General features: G+C 43.6%; 1 protein-coding gene across 1 annotated transcript; it reads left to right on the plus strand.

Annotated features, from left to right (window-relative positions):
* The first annotated feature begins 5,412 nt into the window (after positions 1-5,412).
* On the plus strand, positions 5,413-21,241 carry plcb1 (phospholipase C beta 1). The gene is made up of 32 exons (XM_069538332.1): positions 5,413-5,658; positions 7,237-7,314; positions 8,058-8,126; positions 8,629-8,769; positions 8,853-8,932; positions 9,067-9,120; positions 10,118-10,193; positions 10,847-10,947; positions 11,931-12,094; positions 12,406-12,552; positions 12,789-12,946; positions 13,046-13,128; positions 13,208-13,292; positions 13,447-13,612; positions 15,057-15,112; positions 15,792-15,888; positions 16,245-16,329; positions 16,637-16,761; positions 16,913-17,067; positions 17,157-17,324; positions 17,406-17,505; positions 18,224-18,328; positions 18,412-18,524; positions 18,606-18,756; positions 18,881-18,934; positions 19,509-19,686; positions 19,791-19,923; positions 20,059-20,135; positions 20,208-20,297; positions 20,430-20,487; positions 20,721-20,807; positions 20,957-21,241. The coding sequence occupies exons 1-32, from the start codon at positions 5,560-5,562 to the stop codon at positions 21,107-21,109; spliced, it is 3,486 nt and encodes a 1,161-aa protein (XP_069394433.1). The 5' UTR covers positions 5,413-5,559; the 3' UTR covers positions 21,110-21,241.
* The last annotated feature ends 387 nt before the right edge of the window (positions 21,242-21,628 follow it).

The following is a 21,628-nucleotide window of genomic DNA, read 5'->3' on the forward strand; positions in this document are numbered from 1 at the left end:
ACAAAGTTTGGTGGAAATCCAGAGACTCGTTTCTGCGTAATCCTGAGAATATAAACAAATCCACGAACAAAATAATCTCTGCCTGGGTAAAGCTGAAGCTGCTGTTAACCACAACTGTGGAAATTCATCATTCACTCTTGTAGAAATTCTTCCATAGTCTAAAATCATATTAGGTCGTAGTAATGAGGAAACCAGGGGCCACACAGATCATAGTAAAGTTCTTCTCTGGAATCTGTGCCCTCGTCTCAGGAAACGACTCCCACTCGCCTCTTCATGTTTCTGTAAATTGAATGAAAATGAAGTGGAAGGGAAAACGGATGAATTTCTACAAGCTCTGCTGAAACTGTACGACTCCGACCGGGATGATCAGCATGTAGCGTAGATAGTACATAACGTGGGTACCTGTAAATACTTACAACAAGAAATACTGTGAAGTAATATGCAGTTGATTTAATTATAAATGACACAGAAACGTTGATTTATTACTTGTTGTAAAAACGTTTAAAGACATCGATTATCTGCTGAATATCAGCGAATGGCGTCAACGTTGCGTAATGCGACAGAGGCCACGTTGTATATCTTTGTTGGTTGTGTTCCTGATCTGTGTCCGTTTCCAACACTGCGAACAAAGACTCCAGAGACCAGCGTCGTTTTGAAGAACATGAGAAAACTGTTGTTCTTCTTCAGCTGCTGCAACAACAAGCGGTAAAAAGAATGCGTGTGACCGTGATACAGGTGATTTAGTGTCGGAGGCGAGAGCAGCCAAATGGGCCTTCACACTCCAGAACCCACAGACGGGGCTGAATCACACTAACAAGGACGAACTCTGTGTCTGAGAGACAAGATATAGTTCATATGCTTCTGTTCTATAAAGATGTTTTTTTTTCCAGCTCACTCTCTGTTTCCCCAGTTAACTTAAACCAATCTAATTTGGACGTCTGTTACCTGGTTACCTCCTCAGATCAGGTTATGTTCTCACCCCTGTCCATTTGTTTTCCTTGTTTGACGGTTGCTTGGTTTGATTTTCGGCCGGGTCCAGGGATTCTGTTCTTACTTTCTTTAATATTGTGAGGTAGCACGCAGGGAATGAGAAACTGATGAGGACTGGAGTTGAATAAATCAGAGGAATTCACAGCTCCGAACAAGTATATCAACAAAACGTGTGTTTTCAGACTCTGTGCCCATTGTTCTGTATAATCCACAGCGTGGAAACACTTTCTCTTCAGCAGGAAGTCGTGCAGCGGCCGTTTAAAAATGTTTACAGGAAATCCAATGTGCTTTTTTTAGGGGAGAAAACTGCAATTAAAAGAAAGTCTTTGGAAAGGCTCTCATCAGAGCCGCTGGGGAACGGACGCTGCTGCCACAACATCCGGGTGCACTTGACATTGCAGCAAGTAAACATGTGGGCATTTCCCATGTTGCCGTGCAGCTCGACGGGATTGCAGCTTTTTTAAAACGAGGGTGTGACTGAACACGACGTAGGCACAGAGGCGCTCCGAGCTGCCAGAGGTTCTGAGCCAAGCTTCACTTTAAACTTGACTGGTTATGAAACCCACTGATTCAGAGTCCTTACAGTCCTTCCAGCAGGCCCACACACACACACAGCACCAATACAAATCCATATGGGTGCACTTTCCATGCACGCACACACACACACACACACACACACACACACACACACACGTACGTCTTTTCTGGTCCTGAAATAGCTCTCAGCCTCCCACTCTCCCTTATATAAGCTGGCTCCCAGCACGGTGATCTGCTGGTGAAGACTAGGGTGTGTGCAACTCTGTGTGTGTATGCATGCATGCGTGTGTGTATGCATGCATGTGTGTGTGTATGTGTGCACGTGAGCACCTCTGTCTGTGTGAGTGCCAGTGTGTGGGCAGTGGGAGTGTCTTGAGTCGTGTGTTTGTGTGGAAGCGTGTACGTCTCATCAACGTGGAGCTGATCAGTGAAACACGTTCACAGGTTAAAAGTGAAGGACAACACATTTTGATTATAGTATGTTTATCCAGGGCGGCACAGTGGTGCAGTGGTTTGTCACGTCACAGCAAGAAAGTTCCCTGTTCGGATCCCGACTCGAGGAGTCGGCTTTGAATGTTCTGTGTGGGGGGGGGGGTTCTGTGATGTCAGCTGATCGGCTCCAGCTCCCTCAGAAGAATACGCGCTATAGAAAATGGATGGATGGAAATGTTTCTAAAGCCCCGTCTGTATTTTATGAAATCATTATAATTGAACATTACATTAGGATTTGACAGTCATTAAAAACACGTTTGACATTTTTGCGCTCTGACCTATTTTGGGTTTTTTATTTCAGAAAAGAATATTTGCTGCATTTTTCAATTTTCAGAATAAGGTGAAATCCCCTGATTGAAAATTTGTGCAGCTTCGTCTGGGACATCGTTGAGTCTGAGCTGTTCTGTGTTTGAACGTTGGCCTGGATTTCTGTGACCTTCTGTCTTCTCACTGCAGCTCAACAGTTTGTTCTGTCAGGCAAAGACTCTATGGTTCTATGATTAAACTGAATTGTTTATTTTTATTGCACAACCTGTCTGACATCCTGAAACAGACAGAAGACCCCAGGTGTGATTGTGATATTTGTTCTGTATTTTTACTCATTAAATTAGTCTTAAATTATTCAGGTAGAAAAGAAATCAGGAGGATTTCTTTGCCCTGAATCCTCCATAAACAGACAGTTCTTGTGTTTACCTCGTTCATTGGACTTTTCTCTGCTAATTCAGAGGGAGCTGGTGAACTGAATCCCTCAGAGACCAAACCCTGCTGAGCTCCTCGCTGCCTCTCATCTCACCGTAACACAGAGAATCTGAGATGTTGAATCCTTCCCCGGTGTTTACTGAAGCGAAGCACCTGCTCTGTTTATCCTGTGAGGTCTTTTCTTCTTGAACGCTCACACTTCCATCTTTAGCCTTTAATTAAATGTTCATTTAGGATGTTTAACTGTATTTGGGTTCTTGATGAATTTGGCTGTGGCGCTGACCAACAGTAGCAGGTATGAACTCATAGTATCATGGCAACATGAGTTTGCAGTGTGAGAGTGTGTAGGAGGCGGCAGGCTGATGACGTGGGCCTGAGAAGAATGTGTATCAAAGATGTGGTGCAGTACATCTGTGAGGCAGAAGGTCACAGGGTCGTTCTGCTGGAGTACTGTGAGCTCTTCTGCCTTCAAAAGTATAAATGTGGGAATCTGTTGTGCTGCAGAGTGTAAAGGTGTTTATCCAGCAAGAGCCAAAGTGTCTCTGCTTTCAGCTTTCACATTATTTACATTTATAGTTTTAAATAACTGAATTGTTTGTGTTTGGATTTTGGACAAAGTTAGTTGAACGAAACAAACTCTTTATATTATATTATTTTATTATATCATATTATATTATTGGCGTAACAATCAAGTAATTAATGTCAAATTGTGCTGCCACTTGAAATAGATTTCAAGTGGACATTTGGACTTTCACAGTTAAATTTATCAGATATGAAGTAAACGATTTGGATTTGTTACCTCACAGTTATGATTCCTTATTTGTCTTTGACATACAATTATTATTTTCCACCTGTAATGTAATAAATGCAGTCGGAGACGGTTTTACAGAAAGCAGCTGGATTGAAATGTGACCGTCAGACACAACACACGGCGTCGTGTCCTTTAGAGTCTGCATCTCGTTCCTCTGAATCATTACACGCAGACTCTCAAGCACAATAAGAGAACGATTGCTCAGAGCGTTGTGTTTGTTCTTTTACGATATTGTTCCAATATCCAGTTATTCAATCTCCACTGTCTCGCCCACTCTCGTCTTTCCTCTGCTGTAATCGTGTTTGTAAACATGAAAGAAAATGATGCCAGTCTGGATCATTTAATTTACGGCCAAAAGTATGAGGACAATCCTGTACAAGTGACCACAGTGTTTAGTGAAGAGACATCAACTGCACACGATGATATGATGGATAATAGAGGGACTAATAGAATAATAAGGGTTGGTGATGATATCAACTTTGGGTTTATTCGTCTGCAGGATTACGCGAAAACTACTAAATCAATTTCCACCAAACTTGGTGGAGGGACGGAGCCTGGGCTCGGAATCAACCCATTCAAATCAAGTGCACTCTACCAAGTGCCGCTCAGGTTATTACCTCCGCCAACGTAAAGTCATCTCTGTCTGTTAGTCAGCAGGATTACGTAAAAACTACGCCAACAGTTTACCACAAAACCTGGTGGAAGGATCCGTGAAGAACTCTTTTCATTTTTGGTGCAGATCTGGATCCGGAGTGGTTCCAGGAATTTCAGATCCAGGTAGAAAATCAGCATCGAGAGAATTTAATTGTGGTCTGATAATGGGACTGGTGTGTCTTTAACGTTTTATTATGTCGGGAGAATCATCCATCATCTTTACTGCTTATTGTTTTCGGGTCACAGGGAGCCAGTCCCGGCTGACGGGGGACAGTCGTGAATTATCGCAGGTCACAACGTTAATTGTCGATTGTTCATCGTGCATGTTTTCTGTGCTAACAAGGTTGTGATAAACGCACACAACCGCAGCAGAGAAGCAACAAGTCTGTGCACTAACAGGATGTGATTCACACCCATGTGATGGATCGTATTGATGCTGGAATCAATACTGGAAACGAGACAGCATCACCGATTTGATCCTTACAATCCGACACATTCGTTTCCCTGTCGATGTCCACCTGCAGCCTCGTTGTCATTAAAATCTGATGGAAAATCTGAACTTGCTCTGAACCAGGACGTTAAAGCAGCAGATCAATGCAAATAATGAGAGTTGTGTAATTTTTGGTGTCCACATACTTTCGGCAATGCGGTGTCTTTATTCAAAAGTGGCCTAATTTGACCGTAATCCTGGTTTGGTCTGATTCAGCCTTCACTAAATCGCCCACACTCTTTCCCTTTCCCTCCCACTCACTCTTTTTCTCTCTCTCTCTCTCTCTCTCTCTCCTTTTCCCTCTGTCCTCTTCTTCACTTCTCATTTCTCTCCATCTCTCCCACTCTCTTCTTTCTCTCTGTCTGTCTTCTCCCCATCGCTCTTTTCTCTCTTATCCCTCCCCCATCTGTGGGAAGCTGCCATTGTGCGCATGTCGCCGATGAGTCAATTTGTAGAGGCAGTGCACACACACACACACACACACACACACACACACACACACACACACACACACGCACATGCATCCTGTCTCCCACGAAGGCATCTGTTTCAGTCTGTCTCTCTGTGAGATGCAGAACCAACTGAGGAGCGAGGGGGAGATGAGCAGAGGGAGGGAGGAAGAAGGGAAGAGTGAGGGATAAGAAAGAGGAGGGAGACATAGCAGAGAGAAAGAGGAGAGAGAAGAAGAAGGACTGACATTAGAGAAAGAGTGAACAGAGGAGGGGGAGGACGATGCTGCTGCAGCCGAGCATCACTGCCTGACTTCTGCTGGAGTTTGGAGCTGGACATGACTGAGTTGGAGCATCCAAGTGTCTGAGCATCTCCAGGTTGTGCATGTGAGAGTGTGTGTCTGTGTGTGTCTGTGTGCGTGTGTGTGTGTGAAGCCATGGCGAGCGCTCAGCCAGGGGTCCATGCATTGAAGCTCCAGACTCCGTCTGTCTCTCACACACTGAGGAACGGAAGCAACTTCATTAAATGGGACGAGGTAAGGACGATGATTTTTCCTCCAGTGAGCAGAAGCCAAACATCTTCTATTATTTTTATTTCATCTGTCACTGATTTTCGTCTTTTTTTGCGATCCATACATAAATTCTGGCAACAGAGTGAAATTCTCATCGTCGTGTGTATTTGAGTGGAGTCCAGTTAAATTGAATTGCAGCGAGAGACGAAGAGGAGGAAGAGGAGGAGTGTTGCCATGTTGTCAGACGTGTTTACTATTCATCTGTTGATTGAGCTCTGGCAGCGAAGTACCTGTGGATTAGACGCCAGCATGACAGCGAGCTCACAGGCGATGCATGTGTATGTGTGAGTGCGTGCACGTGAAACGCCATCGTGGTCAGTTTCCATATTGCCACCTGTTGGTGCAGAATCCAAATGCATTGTGTGTGTGTGTGTGTGTGTGTGTGTGTGTGTGTGTTTATCAAACGTGTACCAAAGACACACATGCACATCTCCTCCGAACATGTGTCTCATCCAAAGCATAATTGTAGGTTTTTGCCGAGTTGTGTGTCTGTGTGTGTGTGTGTGTGTGTGTGTGTACATGCACAGGCTGCATGTGTGTGTGTTGGTATGCCAAAGTACGGAGCCCTGACAATGAGAAACATGCTGTCCGGTTGCCATGGTAACTGGCATGGTTACCACCACCTAAACAGATCTGATGTGTGCAAAAAGAGCAGATGTTTCTTCGGCTCTGTGTGTGTGTGTGTGTGTGTGTGTGTGTGTGTGTGTGTCATGAATCTTACATACTGTTCAAGCTACTTTGTGTGTTTGGATATTTGAACGTCCACATTAGAGCTGAGCTTTATGAAATATAGAATTGGTTGGTTGCCATGCCAACAAGTGACAACCAGGGATTGCGTTAACCGTGCCTTTATTCCATGGATGTCGGTTGCTGTCAGTTGTTGTGACGGCGCCTCGACGAGTTGCTTCGCTCGTGATTCGTTCCGCTAATTTTACACGTTAGATCATTGTCGCATGTTTAATTGTGACAAAAAAAAATGGAGCGCTGGTATTTTTGCATGATTCTTCTGGTCGAACCTCAGGGAGTCAGGATTAGAAAGACGTTAACGTTGAGCACATTTGCGGTTGATTACTGAATGCATGTCTGAGCCCAGAGCATTTCAAGAAAGTGTTATCCCCCCAAAAATATGCAGAAACTACATACAACAAAACATGTTTTACATTATTAATAAGGTCAAGTAACATTACAGGGAAACCATTTGTCGATATTGTATTTCCCAGGATAACAGAGTGAAGACAACGAGTACGAGCCAGTCCGAGTACAGCAGGTTTACGCATCAGAGGAGATTCAGATATGAGTAAACGCATATATGCCGTGTTCCTGTGTGGACCCTGCAGTGCATCATGGGTCACACTCGTCAGAGGGAAACAGCTCAGACAACAGAATCCACGACATTTTCAAACACATGCAACAAAGTGGGACCCCTCGCGGAAATAATGAAACCACCAAGCACAGTGGTGGACAAGATACTGACACGTGAAAGCTGCTGTCGTGATTGTTGTGCTTTGTGGTTTTTTACCGGTTCCACCTGTGTCTCCTCAGGATCTGTCCACGGTTACTCCAGTGACTCTGTACGTGGATCCACATGGATTCTATCTCTACTGGACGGACCAGACCAAGGTGGACACACACTCCGACACTGATCTGAGTCACCTCCACATTTAGATCTGCTGTTTTGTTTAATGGACAGATGATGAGGAACAAACTTGTAAAAATAAAAAAATAAAAATGAAATCTTTCTCTTGACTGAAACCTGAAGAGGGGAGGTTCTTATTTTGGTTCAATCTCCCTGAAATTCCTCTGGAGGCCAAATTCCAATTTGAATTTCATTTAATCAGCTATTGACATATTGGTAAAAATTTACCAGAGCCATCATCATTAGTTTCATTTATCATTTATTTAAAGTCTTACTTTTCAAATTTCTTTCTTTGTTTTATCTCGTGTAACTTTGAAAATGTGTCATGATGTAATTAAAACATTTTCTTACTTATTGTTTTATATGAGGATGTAACTGCACAATTTACTCGCAAACGCTCTTCTAGTATTCTGATAAAACATGACCCGGATGTGTGATTGTGCGTAAACGTGTGTACCTGATGAAAGTCTGCAGGAACTACTTCGAACGGGGGACGTGTGCAGCAAAGACGACATGTGATCAATGATTGTCACAAACACACCAGCTCACTTCCCATCTTCCTCTGCAGGTGGCCTTAAATCCGTAGCTGGAAACCGGATGGAGTGTTTAGATAACAGCTGACTGTGTGTGTGTGTGTGTGTGTGTGTGTGTGTGTGTGTGTGTGTGTGTGTGTGTGTGTGTGTGTGTGTGTGTGTGTGTGTGTGTGTGTTGCACGTGTTTCCTTTAGGACACAGAGCTGCTGGACCTCACCCTCGTAAAAGATGTCAGAACGGGTCGAAGCACCAAGACACCCAAGGTACGGTCCCCTCTGTTCTGTCCTCGCCCGGTGTGTAGTGTGATATCTCCGTCCAGCAGTAACACTCCCCTTAGAGACGCTAATCTATTCTCCAGTTCCTCCCCCGTGACCTCGTGACCTCTCACTGATGGCGGCTCCTCGTATGCACAACAGCTAACGTTTGGTTTTCACTGTTGCATTAGTTTGTCTTGTATTATCTCCTCTAGCAGGTGTTAGTCTTTAATTGTGGATTTGGCTTTTTTTGTTTTTTTTAGCTAATTGCTTGAGATGTTCATATGTTTCATGTTATTGTAGATTAAACAAGTTGATTTCTTTTTTTGATTTAGATATATGTTTCTGCCTGGATGAATATGCCCCTCCTCACGTTGCATGTTAGAAATACAACCTGTTCACACAGGATGGAAACTTTGATTGTCTGTGGGACATGTTATTTTTCTCTCCCCTCGTCTCGTCCGCCTCTCCTCTCCGCGGGCGTCAGCTCTCTTTCTGTGTCGTCCAATAGGAGGCCAAGCTGCGGGAGCTGCTGGACGTGGGAAACCTGGTCGGCCGTCTGGAGAACCGCATGGTTACCGTGGTTACAGCTTCAGACCTCGTAAACGTCAACCAGCTCAACTTCATCGCTTCACAGGAGGACGAGGCCAAGGTGCTGAACCCTGGTGATGTCAGGGACGGATGAAGATGATGATGATGATGATGATGATGATGATGATGATCTTATTTTGGCAGGTGTGGTGTGAGGAGCTGTTTTGTCTGTCTTCCAATCTGCTAAGCCACAATCTTAATAGAGACCGCAGTCTGCTGAAAGCGTGAGTACACACACACACACACACACACACACACACACACACACACTTGTGTCGCTTGAGCTCTTTAGAGTTTGATCGTGGAAACAAAGATTTGTTGCCAGATTGGTCTCATTGTTTTTCACTCTGTGTTACAGGTACGTCAGGTTAACGCTCCAGCCCAACGCAGAGGGGAGAATTCCCATCAAGAGGTAAGTAACTGATTTCTTCCTTCCTCGTTTTCAATCGGCGGTTCTGTCTGAAAGTTAACTTTGAGGCACGTGTTACAGTAGACGGCAGAGGATGTGAGAAAATAGCCCAATGAAATCTGCAGAGACGCGCACAAACTTAAACTTTACTCTTTCCTGTCCCTCGCTTCCTAAAATAAACTTAATTCCATGTGCACTTGGGAAAGCAAAAACAGGGACAGGATTCGCGAAGGTGCTTAATTCAGCACTGACCTGGTAATCAACCACTGCCGGAGCATGAGACGGATGAGTCAGTTATGATGGAAAGCTGTATTTTAGAGGGAAACCAGGAGCTGAATCAAGGTCAGTGGATGTGTGTGAGCAGGGAAGGCAGAGGTCTCAGGATGGAGCGATGAGCTGACGGTTGCAAGGTCAAAGGTCAGGGTGAGGGGTTCATTGACAGGGGGAGGTGTTTTAAGAGGTCACTAGAATTACCGCCCTGTGGCTGTGCGCCTCCACCGACCAGAACAGTTTCAGTCTGCATACACTTATTTCCCAGACTCTTATGAGGTCGTTGTGACCTTTGACCTCTGAAAGCGAAGCGGTTCATCTTTGAGTGACAACCAGTCAGATGTTGAACAAATCCCCTGATTCAGACCTGAGATATAAATTTTAGTTTTGTGAAGCCACTGTGACCTTTGACCTTTAAATTCTAATGAGTTCCTTCTTGAATCCAAGTGCATGGTTGTGCCAGATGTAAACAAGACCATGAGGTCACCACGACCTCGACCTTTGACCTTCTACCACAGAATTCTAATCAGCTCATCTTTGAGTCCAAGTGAACGTTTGTACCAAATTTTGAAGAATTTTCCTTTGAGGGCTTCTTGAGATATCGTGTTCACATGGACGACGTGAAAACAGATTTCCTCCGTCCACGCCGTCCCTGCACCGGAGGCATGAGAACGTAGGTTTGTGGTTCAGGACGAGCTGATGACGGTTGTGATGTCGTCGTCTGTTGCAGCATCGTTCGACTGTTTTCATCAGAAAGGAAGAAAGTGGAGAATGCCTTGGAGAACTGCAGGCTGCCCTACGGACGGGTAAACTTTGTTTTATCAGTAGCGGCAGTAATAGTACACACACAGAAGAGTATTTGAAAACCTTTCCTCATATTTGACACACGCAGTCTTTTTCAACTTTATCCTTCTTATCTCCTTAATTTGCCGTTCAGGCTTTTATCTGCTGTAGTTTTGTTTTTGTTCGGAATGAGTCACAGTGCACGGAGGGGTGAAACCAGCTCAGATATCTGGGTCATCAATTTTTGAAGCAACCAGTTGAAAGCGGGAAAATGCAAAGACTGAATCTTACATCGAATATTCCTGTGAGCAAAGAAAGTTTTATTTGAAGAGAGAAGATTTTTTTTTGTTTTATAACTTTTTTTTTTTTTTTTTACAGCAAGTAGGAGGAGGATAAAAGAGGAGATGCTGGAAGTTCAGAGGACGTCTCTGACACTGTCGGTTTCAGTTGTTAACCATTTTATTTTTATTTTTATTCGTGCACACATGAAATCACGTACAAACACACAAAACAAACTCTTCAAACTCATCTTCATAATTGTGTTTTTCAAGATTTAATCCCTCTAGAGGCAAAATTGTGAATAAACTGGAAATTTGCTTCTTCGTCCTTTAAAAGGCAAATGTCTTCATCTATATATATATATTTATTTATATATGTCTTTATGTGTATTTGACAGGGAGACAGTATCAAACTGGAGGACTTCACACACGAGGTCTACAGGAGTTTTCTGGACAGTTTGTGTCCTCGTCCTGAACTCGGCAACATCTTCAAACTGCAGTGAGTGTTTTAAAAAGTCCTTCACCTGGTTCACAGCTTCACTGAACGTCTCATGAACTCGGAGACTTGTTACTGTTGAAGAAGCCGCTCCGCTCAGTTAGTTTTATTCTTAAGTGTGTTGTTGTTTGCTTCAGGCCAAGTTTCTTTGATATCAGAAGAATGATGAAGAATGATGAAGAGCGATTCATCGCGTGTCCCACTTGTTCCCAGCAGACGATTAAAGAGAGAAGCTGTTTGTGTGTTAAAGTGTTAATCAAAGTCTTGACTCTATTATGTTTTGTTGATTAATTAATGCTTTATTTTTAATTAATAAGTCGGACGAAAGAGACAAATTGCTTTCACACGTTCTGACTCTAATTTGTCGTATTCTCTTTAATCATTTCTGTCTCAAAAACATTTTTAAAAAACTACGGTTGTTTTTGTGATTTTGATGAATTGACTGTCAACTGCATGATTCATTGTTTCAGCTTTAATTTGAAAAGCTGTGGTAATTAAATAAATTGATTTTTATTTTAATTTGGAAAACAGCAGTTTTATGTTATTTGACTTCAAGCTACGCTTTGCAACTCTTCAGCCTTGAAAGTTAAAATTGCAGCTTTAAAATAAGTTGATGGTTCACTTTCTTTCCCGATCACACTGGATCACACTCCCACAAAAAAAAACGTATAGAACTTAATTTAACAGTTACGTGCGACTAACTTTTACTTGTATTGACGTGTTATCTTGCTCTGGCTTCACGCGTCACTAGAGGAAATGAAAGGTCTCCTCTGGTTCAGGAAGCAGGGGATCATGGGTAATATCAAGCGTATGATCGCAGCAGAATGAATCACCACGTGCGGCTGCAGGGGGCGCTGTAGCTCAGTTAGAGTTACGAAGTGATGCTTTAATTTGAAGTGTTTGATGTGAAGCGGTTGTCGTGTTGCCGTCCTTCACTGGTAAAGATCTTTCCTCCCTCTGACCCTGACTCCTGCTCTGTTCTGCAGAGGAGGGGATGATGGGAGTTTGTCAGTCGATCAGATGACAGAGTTTATCAACAACAAGCAGAGAGACCCGAGGCTGAACGAGATCCTCTACCCGCCGCTCCGTCCGGCACAGACGCACACTGTGATGGAGCGGTACCAACAAGACCAGGCTCAGCTCAAACAAGGTGCACACGCACAAAACACGCAACACACACACACAACACACAATAATGCTAATGCTAGTTTTCCAACATGTTCCCACAGGAGTAAACGTGTCATCAGGTTGTATTGTCTGTTGGTTGATACTCTTGTACCCACAAGTTTACAATAAAAGATGTTAATAATTGTATTTTAAGTCCTAAGGGATGTTAAGGAATCAACTTATGACACGTTTGAACTGTCAGATTTAAACTCTAAACTGTTTCGCTGCCTCCGCGCCCTGATATGTTTCCTTCTTTTATCTCTGACGGATGTTTTGTGTGTCTGTGTTGCACAGGTGTGATTTCTCTGCAGGCGTTCTCCAGCTATCTGTCCTGTGATGACAATGGAGTCATTCCACCAGAAAAACTGGATCAGTCTGAAGACATGAGCTTCCCCCTGTCGCACTACTTCATCAACTCCTCACACAACACGTACCTGACAGGTAGACACACACACACACACACACACACACACACACACACACCACATTAACACAACTCCTTCTCTAGCTCACGGCCAGAAACGGATGCTTTACTTTCAGTGAACAAACTGATCCAACATCTGTCGGAAACACTGAAGAAGAACTGAAACGTTGTGTTGTGTACATGAAACAAATACAGTCGGAGCAGACAAGCTGTTGCTCTGTGTACATTTCATGATTGTGTCTCCACGTGTCAGCGGGCCAGCTGGCCGGCAGCTCCTCTGTGGAGATGTACAGGCAGGTTCTCCTGGCCGGATGCCGCTGTGTGGAGTTGGACGTGTGGAAAGGACGGACGGCTGAGGAGGAGCCTGTCATCACACACGGGTTCACCATGACGTCAGAAATCCCTTTCAAGGTGAACACAGACCGTTTTCATACCGAGTTCTGATTGGACCTTCACCTTCATCATCCTGTTATTTACTGGTCTCGGTTGTTTTTGTGTCCGGTTCTCCAGGAGGTCATCGAAGCCATCGCGGAGTGCGCCTTCAAGACTTCGCCGTTTCCCGTCATCCTCTCCTTTGAAAACCACGTTGACTCGTGAGCATCTCTGTCGTCAGTTATCTCTTTATTCATCAGTGTGAACGGATCCAATAGAAGATGTTTGTCCGTCTGTCAGTTTGAAGCAGCAGGCCAAAATGGCGGAATATTGTCGGTCCATTTTCGGAGACGCGCTGTTGATTGACCCTCTGGACAAATACCCTGTGAGAACACACACACACACACGCACAAAAAATGAATAAATATGTATATATTAAACATGTCAACATGGCAACCTGCGTGTAACTAGTCGAATAAAACTATTGTGCTGCCATGTCCATTGTGTGTGTGCGTGCGTGTGTGTGTGTGTGTGTGTAGCTGGAGTCTGGCGTCCCTCTGCCCAGTCCTCAGGAGCTCATGGGAAAAATTCTCATCAAAAACAAGAAATCGCACAAACCCCCCAACAACACGGACACCAAGAGACTGACGGACCAACCTGCCAATCAGAGCGTCGAGCCTGTGTCTCCTAGCAACAACACGGGAGGTAAGACACAAAGACAAAGAGGACTTCTTCTTCCTTTTTTTTTTTTCCAGCCTAGAAATCCATGTGAGATGTGTTCAGCTGTGACACTCGGGCGCTCTTTGTACCAAAACACAGAACAGACGGTAAATAATTCTGTCTGACTCAGACGAGGCTCCGTATGGCTGCAAAATATTAATGCAGAAGAATGTTCAGCCTCCAATTACAGAAGGAACGAGTTTTTCAAAGTGTCTCCACACGGTACCGTCCACATGTGGATTATAGAGACACAGGAAGTCTTTACAAAACCAGTGCAGAAGAAAAGAGCAGCTGCAGCAACGGACAGTTTGAGGAAAATTATGTTTTCAGAAATCTCCTTAAAAGTCATATTAACATATTTCAAATGAGTCGAGTCACAAAAATTACTGTTTATATTTAATGAATTCAAAAAATTCAAATATAATTTCGGAAGACGAGAATGTTGACGCTCCCATAAACTTCTTTTACCGTCCAGCTGTCGTTTCCTGTTACGTACCTGGGAGGTTAAATAAATAATTTAGTCGGAGCATCACTTCTCGTCTTCTGATTTCCGTCTCCTCTGGTTTATCAAGTTTGAATGTGTGTGTGTGTGTGTGTGCATCCTGACCTCAGCCACAGTGTCAGGTCCGTTCACGCTGGATTTTGCTCTGCAGTCGTCTGCACCTCATCAGGGACGTGTCAGTAATGAGCGGCACATCCCAGAAGAGGTTGGCAGCTAAGAACAGCAATTACACAGCAGTGCAGGGGGAAATTAGAGATCCTTATTGACATGCCTGACGTGCAAATCCTGGAAAACAGGTCTGGGACTGAGAGTCTGGCCTCAAACACAAAGATCAGCTGCTCTGACGTGCACACACACACACACACACACACAGACTGTGGATTCCTGAGTGGGCTGAATAATCACCTGCAGAGAGTTAAAGCAGCGGCTTATTTACAAAACCACAGGATTCTGTTCGCTACATAACAACCGCTGCACAAATTTGAGTCGGTCTGGTGTTGCTCAGATATCGTGCATGATAGTCCACCGTTTAACTTTCGCTGATTGACAGTAGAGCACATTTCTTGAAAGTAAACGTAAATAAGAAAATATATGTGAAGTGTTTAGTTGCATTTTAATTTACTAAAGTGTTTTACCAAACGTTCTTGAGCAGAAAAGATAATCAGTTCATGTGTTTTCCTCATTTCTACAGTTGTACGATAGGATTTAATATCTAATGCATGATATGTGATTGTCGGTTTGTGGCTCAGACAGGTTTCAGTGCATATTTCTATTCTTCCATTATATGAGATATTGGTGAATGAGGCTCATTGACTCTTCTCCGAGTGTTTTTTTTTTTTTTCTGGTCTTTGACATTTTGCGGGGGAATCAGATGAGGTGATGAAGAGACGAGCGGGATGAAGACGTGTTTGACTTTAATTTTAACAGAGATGGAGGCTGAGAGTGAGGAAGACGATGATGACGAAGATGATGATGGTAAAAAGGTCAGTGGTGACGTCACTCGGAGCCGAGGGTTGTGAACGCACTCTCACCGCCGTCGCCATTTGTTTCTGAAGTTTCTTTTCATCGTTTTTTTTCTTCATGCCATCGTCAGTCTGGTTCTTCACCCTGAATGTTACTGCTGTGTTTTCTTTTGGCTGTTATCTCTGCAGTGTTGTCGTTGTTGTTGTTGTTTATTAATGTGAACTGTTGATCTTGTTTTTCTTGTCTTTAACGATCATCATGACTTCAGCTTCAGTCGCTGGGTTTTTATTAAGTTCATCTGTACAATATGAACACAGTCAGCTGAATGTGGGGGGGGGGGGGGGGGGGGGCAATAAAACCTCAACCATTTAATGAAAATGTGTCAACGCACAAAAATAAAAAACATAAACAGATCTCGAACATTCATCACAGAAAGAAATCACAAATGTTACAGAGGCTTTACTGGGACCTTGCTGCGCACTCATCTGTTTTACTATTTCATGTTTGTGCTGAAAACTCTCGGCTTCAACATGTTGGATTTCAGGCCCGAGACGATTAAAAAACGTCTGTGTGTCGACTCTGCTGTGATTCCAAACACTCGCCCTGTTCACACGATCTGGAGACGAAGCCTCCCTGACTCCGTTAGACGACGGAGGAATCTGTGCTCTCAAACTTCACTCCTGCCGTCGTCTATTTCAGGGCTCAGCAGAGCGCGAGGCAGTGGCCACGGAGGAAATGTCAACTCTGGTAAACTATGTCCAGCCGACCAAGTTCAACTCCTTCGAAGCATCCAAGAGTAAGTGAAGCGGATCAGAACCCGACACTCTGACACCCTGACACACACACACACACACACACACACACACTGTCTTTTCCCTGCAAACAGGTTCTCGTCGTAGCGCTCACGTCACAGAGCGGCAAGATCCGTCATCGCCATGTCCAATGTTTCATCTTCAGGATAATAATGAAATAATGATAATGAAGCTTTGTTCTTAAGATGAGAATGTTTGAACGTGTTGTGGCAGGAGGAGCGGAGAGTTTGATTATGAGGAAATTATCTGAAAGGGAGAAATTAATGTCTCGAGTAGGAGCAGGAATCATGTAACAGAAATAATTGATCTGAAATGTGTGTGTGTGTGTGTGTGTGTGCAGAGGCAGCCCGCTGTTACCACATGTCGTCTTTTGTGGAGACCAAAGCTTTGGAGCATCTCACAAAGTCACCAGTGGAGTTTGTGGAGTATCCTTGGCAACGGTTACCACAGCTACTAAAACGTACCATGGCAACTGCCTCCATACTTTCTGTTCTTTTCTGTCTTTTGATGTTTTCTTCTGTCCAAACCTTAAAAAAAATAAAATAAAAGGAAATCTCAGTCACCAAGCAACTTCCGATATGAATTTTAATTCACGTAACAGCGTCTTCATCTTTGATGAAACCCTCTAGGGTTGAAAACATCTGTACATGAAGAAGCACGTGTTCGAACAACGAGCGACCGGAAATGTTTGAACTAACTCTGACCAGTTGTCCTGAACTTTTTATTAACCAGATATAATAAATCCCAGCTCAGTCGTATTTACCCCAAAGGAACCAGAGTCGACTCGTCAAACTTTATGCCGCAGCTCTTCTGGAACGCTGGATGTCAACTGGTGGCGCTCAACTACCAAACCATCGGTAACACGCTGCGGAAATGTGTATTTAAGGGCTTATAACACAAAACAGTTCAAACGTCCTGGAACATTAATTTAACAGAGATCTGGTTCTAAATTTTAAAACAGGAAAATCATGATTTTTTTTTTGAAATATCTCGAGCTTTCTCTTCCAGATTTGTCGACGCAGCTGAACCTCTTCATGTTTGAGTACAACGGTCGCAGCGGCTACAGACTGAAGCCCGAGTTCATGAGACGGCCGGACAAACACTTCGACCCCTTCACAGAAAACACGGTGGACGGCATCGTGGCCAACACGCTCTCTGTGAAGGTACAACCGCAGCAGAGTCCTGCGTGTGGATACGAGATGAGGTGATCCTCTTTCGTCCTCTTCCACTCTGTCTCTTTCTTGTCCTGCAGGTGATTTCAGGCCAGTTCCTGACTGAGCGGCGGGTGGGTGTGTACGTGGAGGTGGAGATGTTCGGACTTCCCGCAGACACCAGGAGGAAGGCGCTGAAAACCAAAACCTCCCAGAACAATAACGCCATCAACCCGGTGTGGGACGAAGAGCCCATCGTCTTCAAGAAGGTGAGACGGAGAGACGAGAGGGAGCAAACAAGTCAAAACACGAATGTGTCCTTTAACATTGTGACCTCGCCTCTGTCACAGGTGATTCTTCCCACTCTGGCCTCTCTGAGAATCGCTGCTTTTGAGGAAGGAGGAAAGTTTATCGGTCATCGGATTATTCCAGTGTCGGCCATCAGACCAGGTACCTTAGTTTATCTGATCCTGATCCGTCTGTCTGTGAGGTGGCCAGTTTTTCACATGTGATAATAATGATAATAATAAATCACCTTTCAAAAAATAAATGCAAAGATAGCAACTCGTAGAAAAGTGCAGAAGATGTTCACTTTTCTTCACAATGTGAAAAAAGGATGTTTTGCAACATTTTCATTTATTTCCCACTGAATCATTAATTTATAAGCGTTTGAAATTTTATGCAGATCCAAATAAAAATCCTGATCTTGTGAATTTAAATGTATGAGACGATTGTTGATGAAGATCTAGTCAGTGTGTTTATTCCAGTAGTTTGAATTTCTACGAGGTTTCATAAAAACGTTCCTCATAACTTTAACTTGAAAGATGAATATGTGCATGTTTCTTTTCCTGCGTCGACTGTAAATCCACCGATGGATCCCTCACTTTATTCTCCGCTCACCCCCCTGGGAGACTCATCCGGTCGCCCACCCGTGTGAAAAACCCATTTCAAACAGCTCGCACAGACACGCTGCCGCTTTCAAAAAAATGTCATTCACCACTTTGAATGAAATAACTGGTAATTTCTCCTTGAGAATCTTGCAATTACGTGACGTGCTTGAGAGATCTGCGTCCTCCTCTCTTGTAATTTTCCTGACAGATTTATTTTCACCCTGAATAATTCAAACAAAGGTCACATCCGACTGTGTGTTGCTTCATGTTTCCTGTAGGGTATCGTTACATCGGCTTGAGGAACGAGAAGAATCAGTCTCTGATTCTGCCGGCTGTGTTCGTCTACATCGTGGTCAAAGACTACGTCCCGGACACATTTGCGGGTACGAATGTCGGACATTTTGTCGCCATCTCTGGATGTGGGAGGAATGTTGTGTTCATGTGTTTCTTCATATTTCTTCTCCAGATGTGATCGAGGCTCTGTCCAACCCCATCCGATACGTCAACCTCCTGGAGCAGAGGTCCAAACAGCTGGCGGCTCTGACGCTGGAGGACGGGGACGAGGACACGCAGACCGAGGTCACTCCTGCTTCTGCAGTTTCTTCAGTTTCTGTCTTTGTGAACACGTGACTTTAATTCACGGTCGGTCTCGTTCATCAGGACGAAGCTGACACCTGCACCGAGCGTAAAAACGACGTGAAATCAGCTCCGCTGGAGAACGGACTCAGCCCCGCCTCTGGTCCTGCCGGACACACCCCCGTCGCCATGACGCCCAAAGCTTCCGCAGCAAATCAGCAAGCAGCTACTTCGGGTAGCATCCACCTGTTCGAACAAACACTTCCACTTTCACTGTCGGACGTTTTGCCAGATAGTTCTCAGAAGTTAAGTCTGAAAGTTTTTGACTTTTGATGTTTTCTTTCCTCTCTGTATTTCAGATGCAGCAAAACCAGCAGCCAAGAGTGAAGACCTGGTTTCCAGTGTTTTAATAGGTCAGCAATGACCATGATACTTTATTAATTTACTCACGTGAAGACTTTATTAATTTACTCACGTGAAGTTGATCAGTACTTCCTGCTCTAACCGATATTGAATACCGTCACGTTTGAAATTATGTTTTAAAATCATCAATTTGCTTCAGTGAAAACAAAACAAACATGTTCTGTAGAAAAATTGGGGGAAAGATGAAACCAATTTAGAAACGAGTCGTGAAAGTACGAGAAGAAGGTGAAAAGTACGTGAACAAAACAACACGTTATATTAAAATCTATGAAAATAAGAGTCAAAGTATTTATAATATGAGAAAATGTGCAGTATGTGACTTTTATGGATGAATTGTAAGTTTCAACCAGTTATATAATTACACATCAAAGTTTTGCAGGAGATTTAAGTAACTTTTCACTGGTATTTGCCTAAAACTTATATTAATAATGTAAAAAATAAATGACATTCATAAACCTCTCGGTGACAGAAGTGACAAAAAAACTCGAGTGAAAGACGCCAGAGTTTGAAGTACTTCTGATAATACTGTCTCTTAATATTCTGTCTGCACACTTGTGGGAACAGACGTCCCAGTGTGCACGGTCGACAGTCTGCAGCAGTCCAAAGTTTATCAGAAGGAGCAGAGACGTCAGTTTAAGGAGCTGAAGGAGTTGGTGAGGAGACACCAGAAGAAGACGTCCGAGCTGCTGCGAGAGTTCAACAACAAGTACAAGAAAACAGCCAGACAGTGCAGCAAGAGCCGGTACTTCGTTATTTCACTTTCAAACTCACAGGAAACATCGAATTGTCATCGTGATTTAAATTCAGGAGAAAAATCTGTAATTTTCCTGTTTCTGTTTTTATCAGGGGTTCACGTTCGGACGGCGAGAAAGACGAGCGTCTGCAGCAGCTGAGGGACGAGCAGCAGCAGCAGCTTCTGGCTCTGAGGCAGGAACAGTACTACAGTCAGAAATATCTGCAGAGAGAACATATCAAAACGGTAACGTCTTCGTTAAACCTCCCACCAACAAATAACTACAATTACTATCATACATTTTGATTACAGTCAAATCCCAGCACTCTTTTGTTTTTACAACACAAAGTTTAGTATTTTGACTGTTTGTGTTTCCTCCAGCTGACGGAGCGACTCAGCAGTTTGGCCGAGGAGAGTCACAACGCCCAGATGAGGAAACTCAAAGACATCTGTGACAAGTAAGAAAAACTAAAATGAGGGAAAACTCGATACCGGGGTCGTGAGCTGTAACCTTTCTCCTGCTGCTCCAGGGAGAAAAAAGAGCTGAAGCGACAGATGGATCGAAGGAGAACGGAGAAGATCAACCAAGCGAAGACCAAAGAGAAACATCTGGCCGAGGAGTACGATCCACAAACACACAGATATTTATCCACCGCACCCTCGACTCCTGACGTCTACTTCACAAATTCACGCAGCTGGTTTAATCAGACTCAAATCTTAACGGAGCTCAACTCCTCTGTGTGTTTTCTCAGGGAGAAGATCGAGATCAATAAGTCCTACGTCAACGAAGTCGTCCAGAACATTAAACGGGTGAGTGGAGGGTGATAGATCTGGATGAAACAAATTCTTTATGGGCTTTTATTCTATACACTGAAAACCACAGAGGAGGAGAGAGATATTTTGATGAATAAAGTTGAAATGCGAAGAACAAATATGCTTCAAACATTTATTCTTGACATTTCGACTTTATTCTCAAAAAGTAAAATCCGCTCGGCCCTGATAGTTTTCTGTTCCTCATGAGACTCTTTGACTTGCGTCTCCAGCTGGAGGAGACTCAGACGAAGCGTCACGATCAGCTGGTGGAGCAACACAACGAGCTCCTGCAGGAGATTCAAGACCTCAAACCAAAGGTAAGTCCTGTGTCTGACTTCCCATCATTCCCTGCTTCTGAAGTCCGTTTGTTTCTAGCCCTGATCCAGCTCCTGCTCTGAATATTGTCCCTCTGGGGCGTCTCTTTTTCTTCTTCATGCATTCACATCGTCCTCTCGTCCCTCTCCAGCTGCAGGGCAACGTGGAGGCGGAGTTCCAGGAGAAGTTCCAGTGTTTGCCGGGAGAGATTCGAGACTTCCTGCAGGACAGGAAGACGGAGGTCAGAGGTCACAGCAAGTCCCGACCGTCGACCCCTCACGAAGCTCTGTCAGAGGAGGACTGAAGAGGAGGACACATGACGAAGGGATGAGAGCAGGGAGCGAGGGAGGAAACAAAAGAGGAGAAATCCAGATGAGAAAGACTGTTACTTTTCTTTTAATGGAAGAATGCTTTAACGTTTTTTATTTCCATCCTCGCATGCACTTTGTTTTAATCAGCTTTTAATCAGAATCCATTTAGTCTGCAACTGAAATCCAATTTGTACTGCATGACAACCATATCTATCTATCTATCTATCTATCTATCTATCTATCTATCTATCTATCTATCTATCTATCTATCTATCTATCTATCTATCTATCTATCTATCTATCTATCTATCTATCTATTTATCTATCTATCACTCTTTCTATCAGTCTATCTATCTATCTGTCTATCAGTCTATCTATCTATCTATTTATCACTCTATCTATCTATCTATCAGTCTATCTATCTATCTATCTATCTATCTATCTATCTATCTATCTATCTATCTATCTATCTATCTATCTATCTATCTATCTATCTATCTATTTATCTATCT

This window comes from Paralichthys olivaceus, chromosome 14, assembly GCF_024713975.1.
Source record: "Paralichthys olivaceus isolate ysfri-2021 chromosome 14, ASM2471397v2, whole genome shotgun sequence".
Lineage (NCBI taxonomy): Eukaryota > Metazoa > Chordata > Actinopteri > Pleuronectiformes > Paralichthyidae > Paralichthys > Paralichthys olivaceus.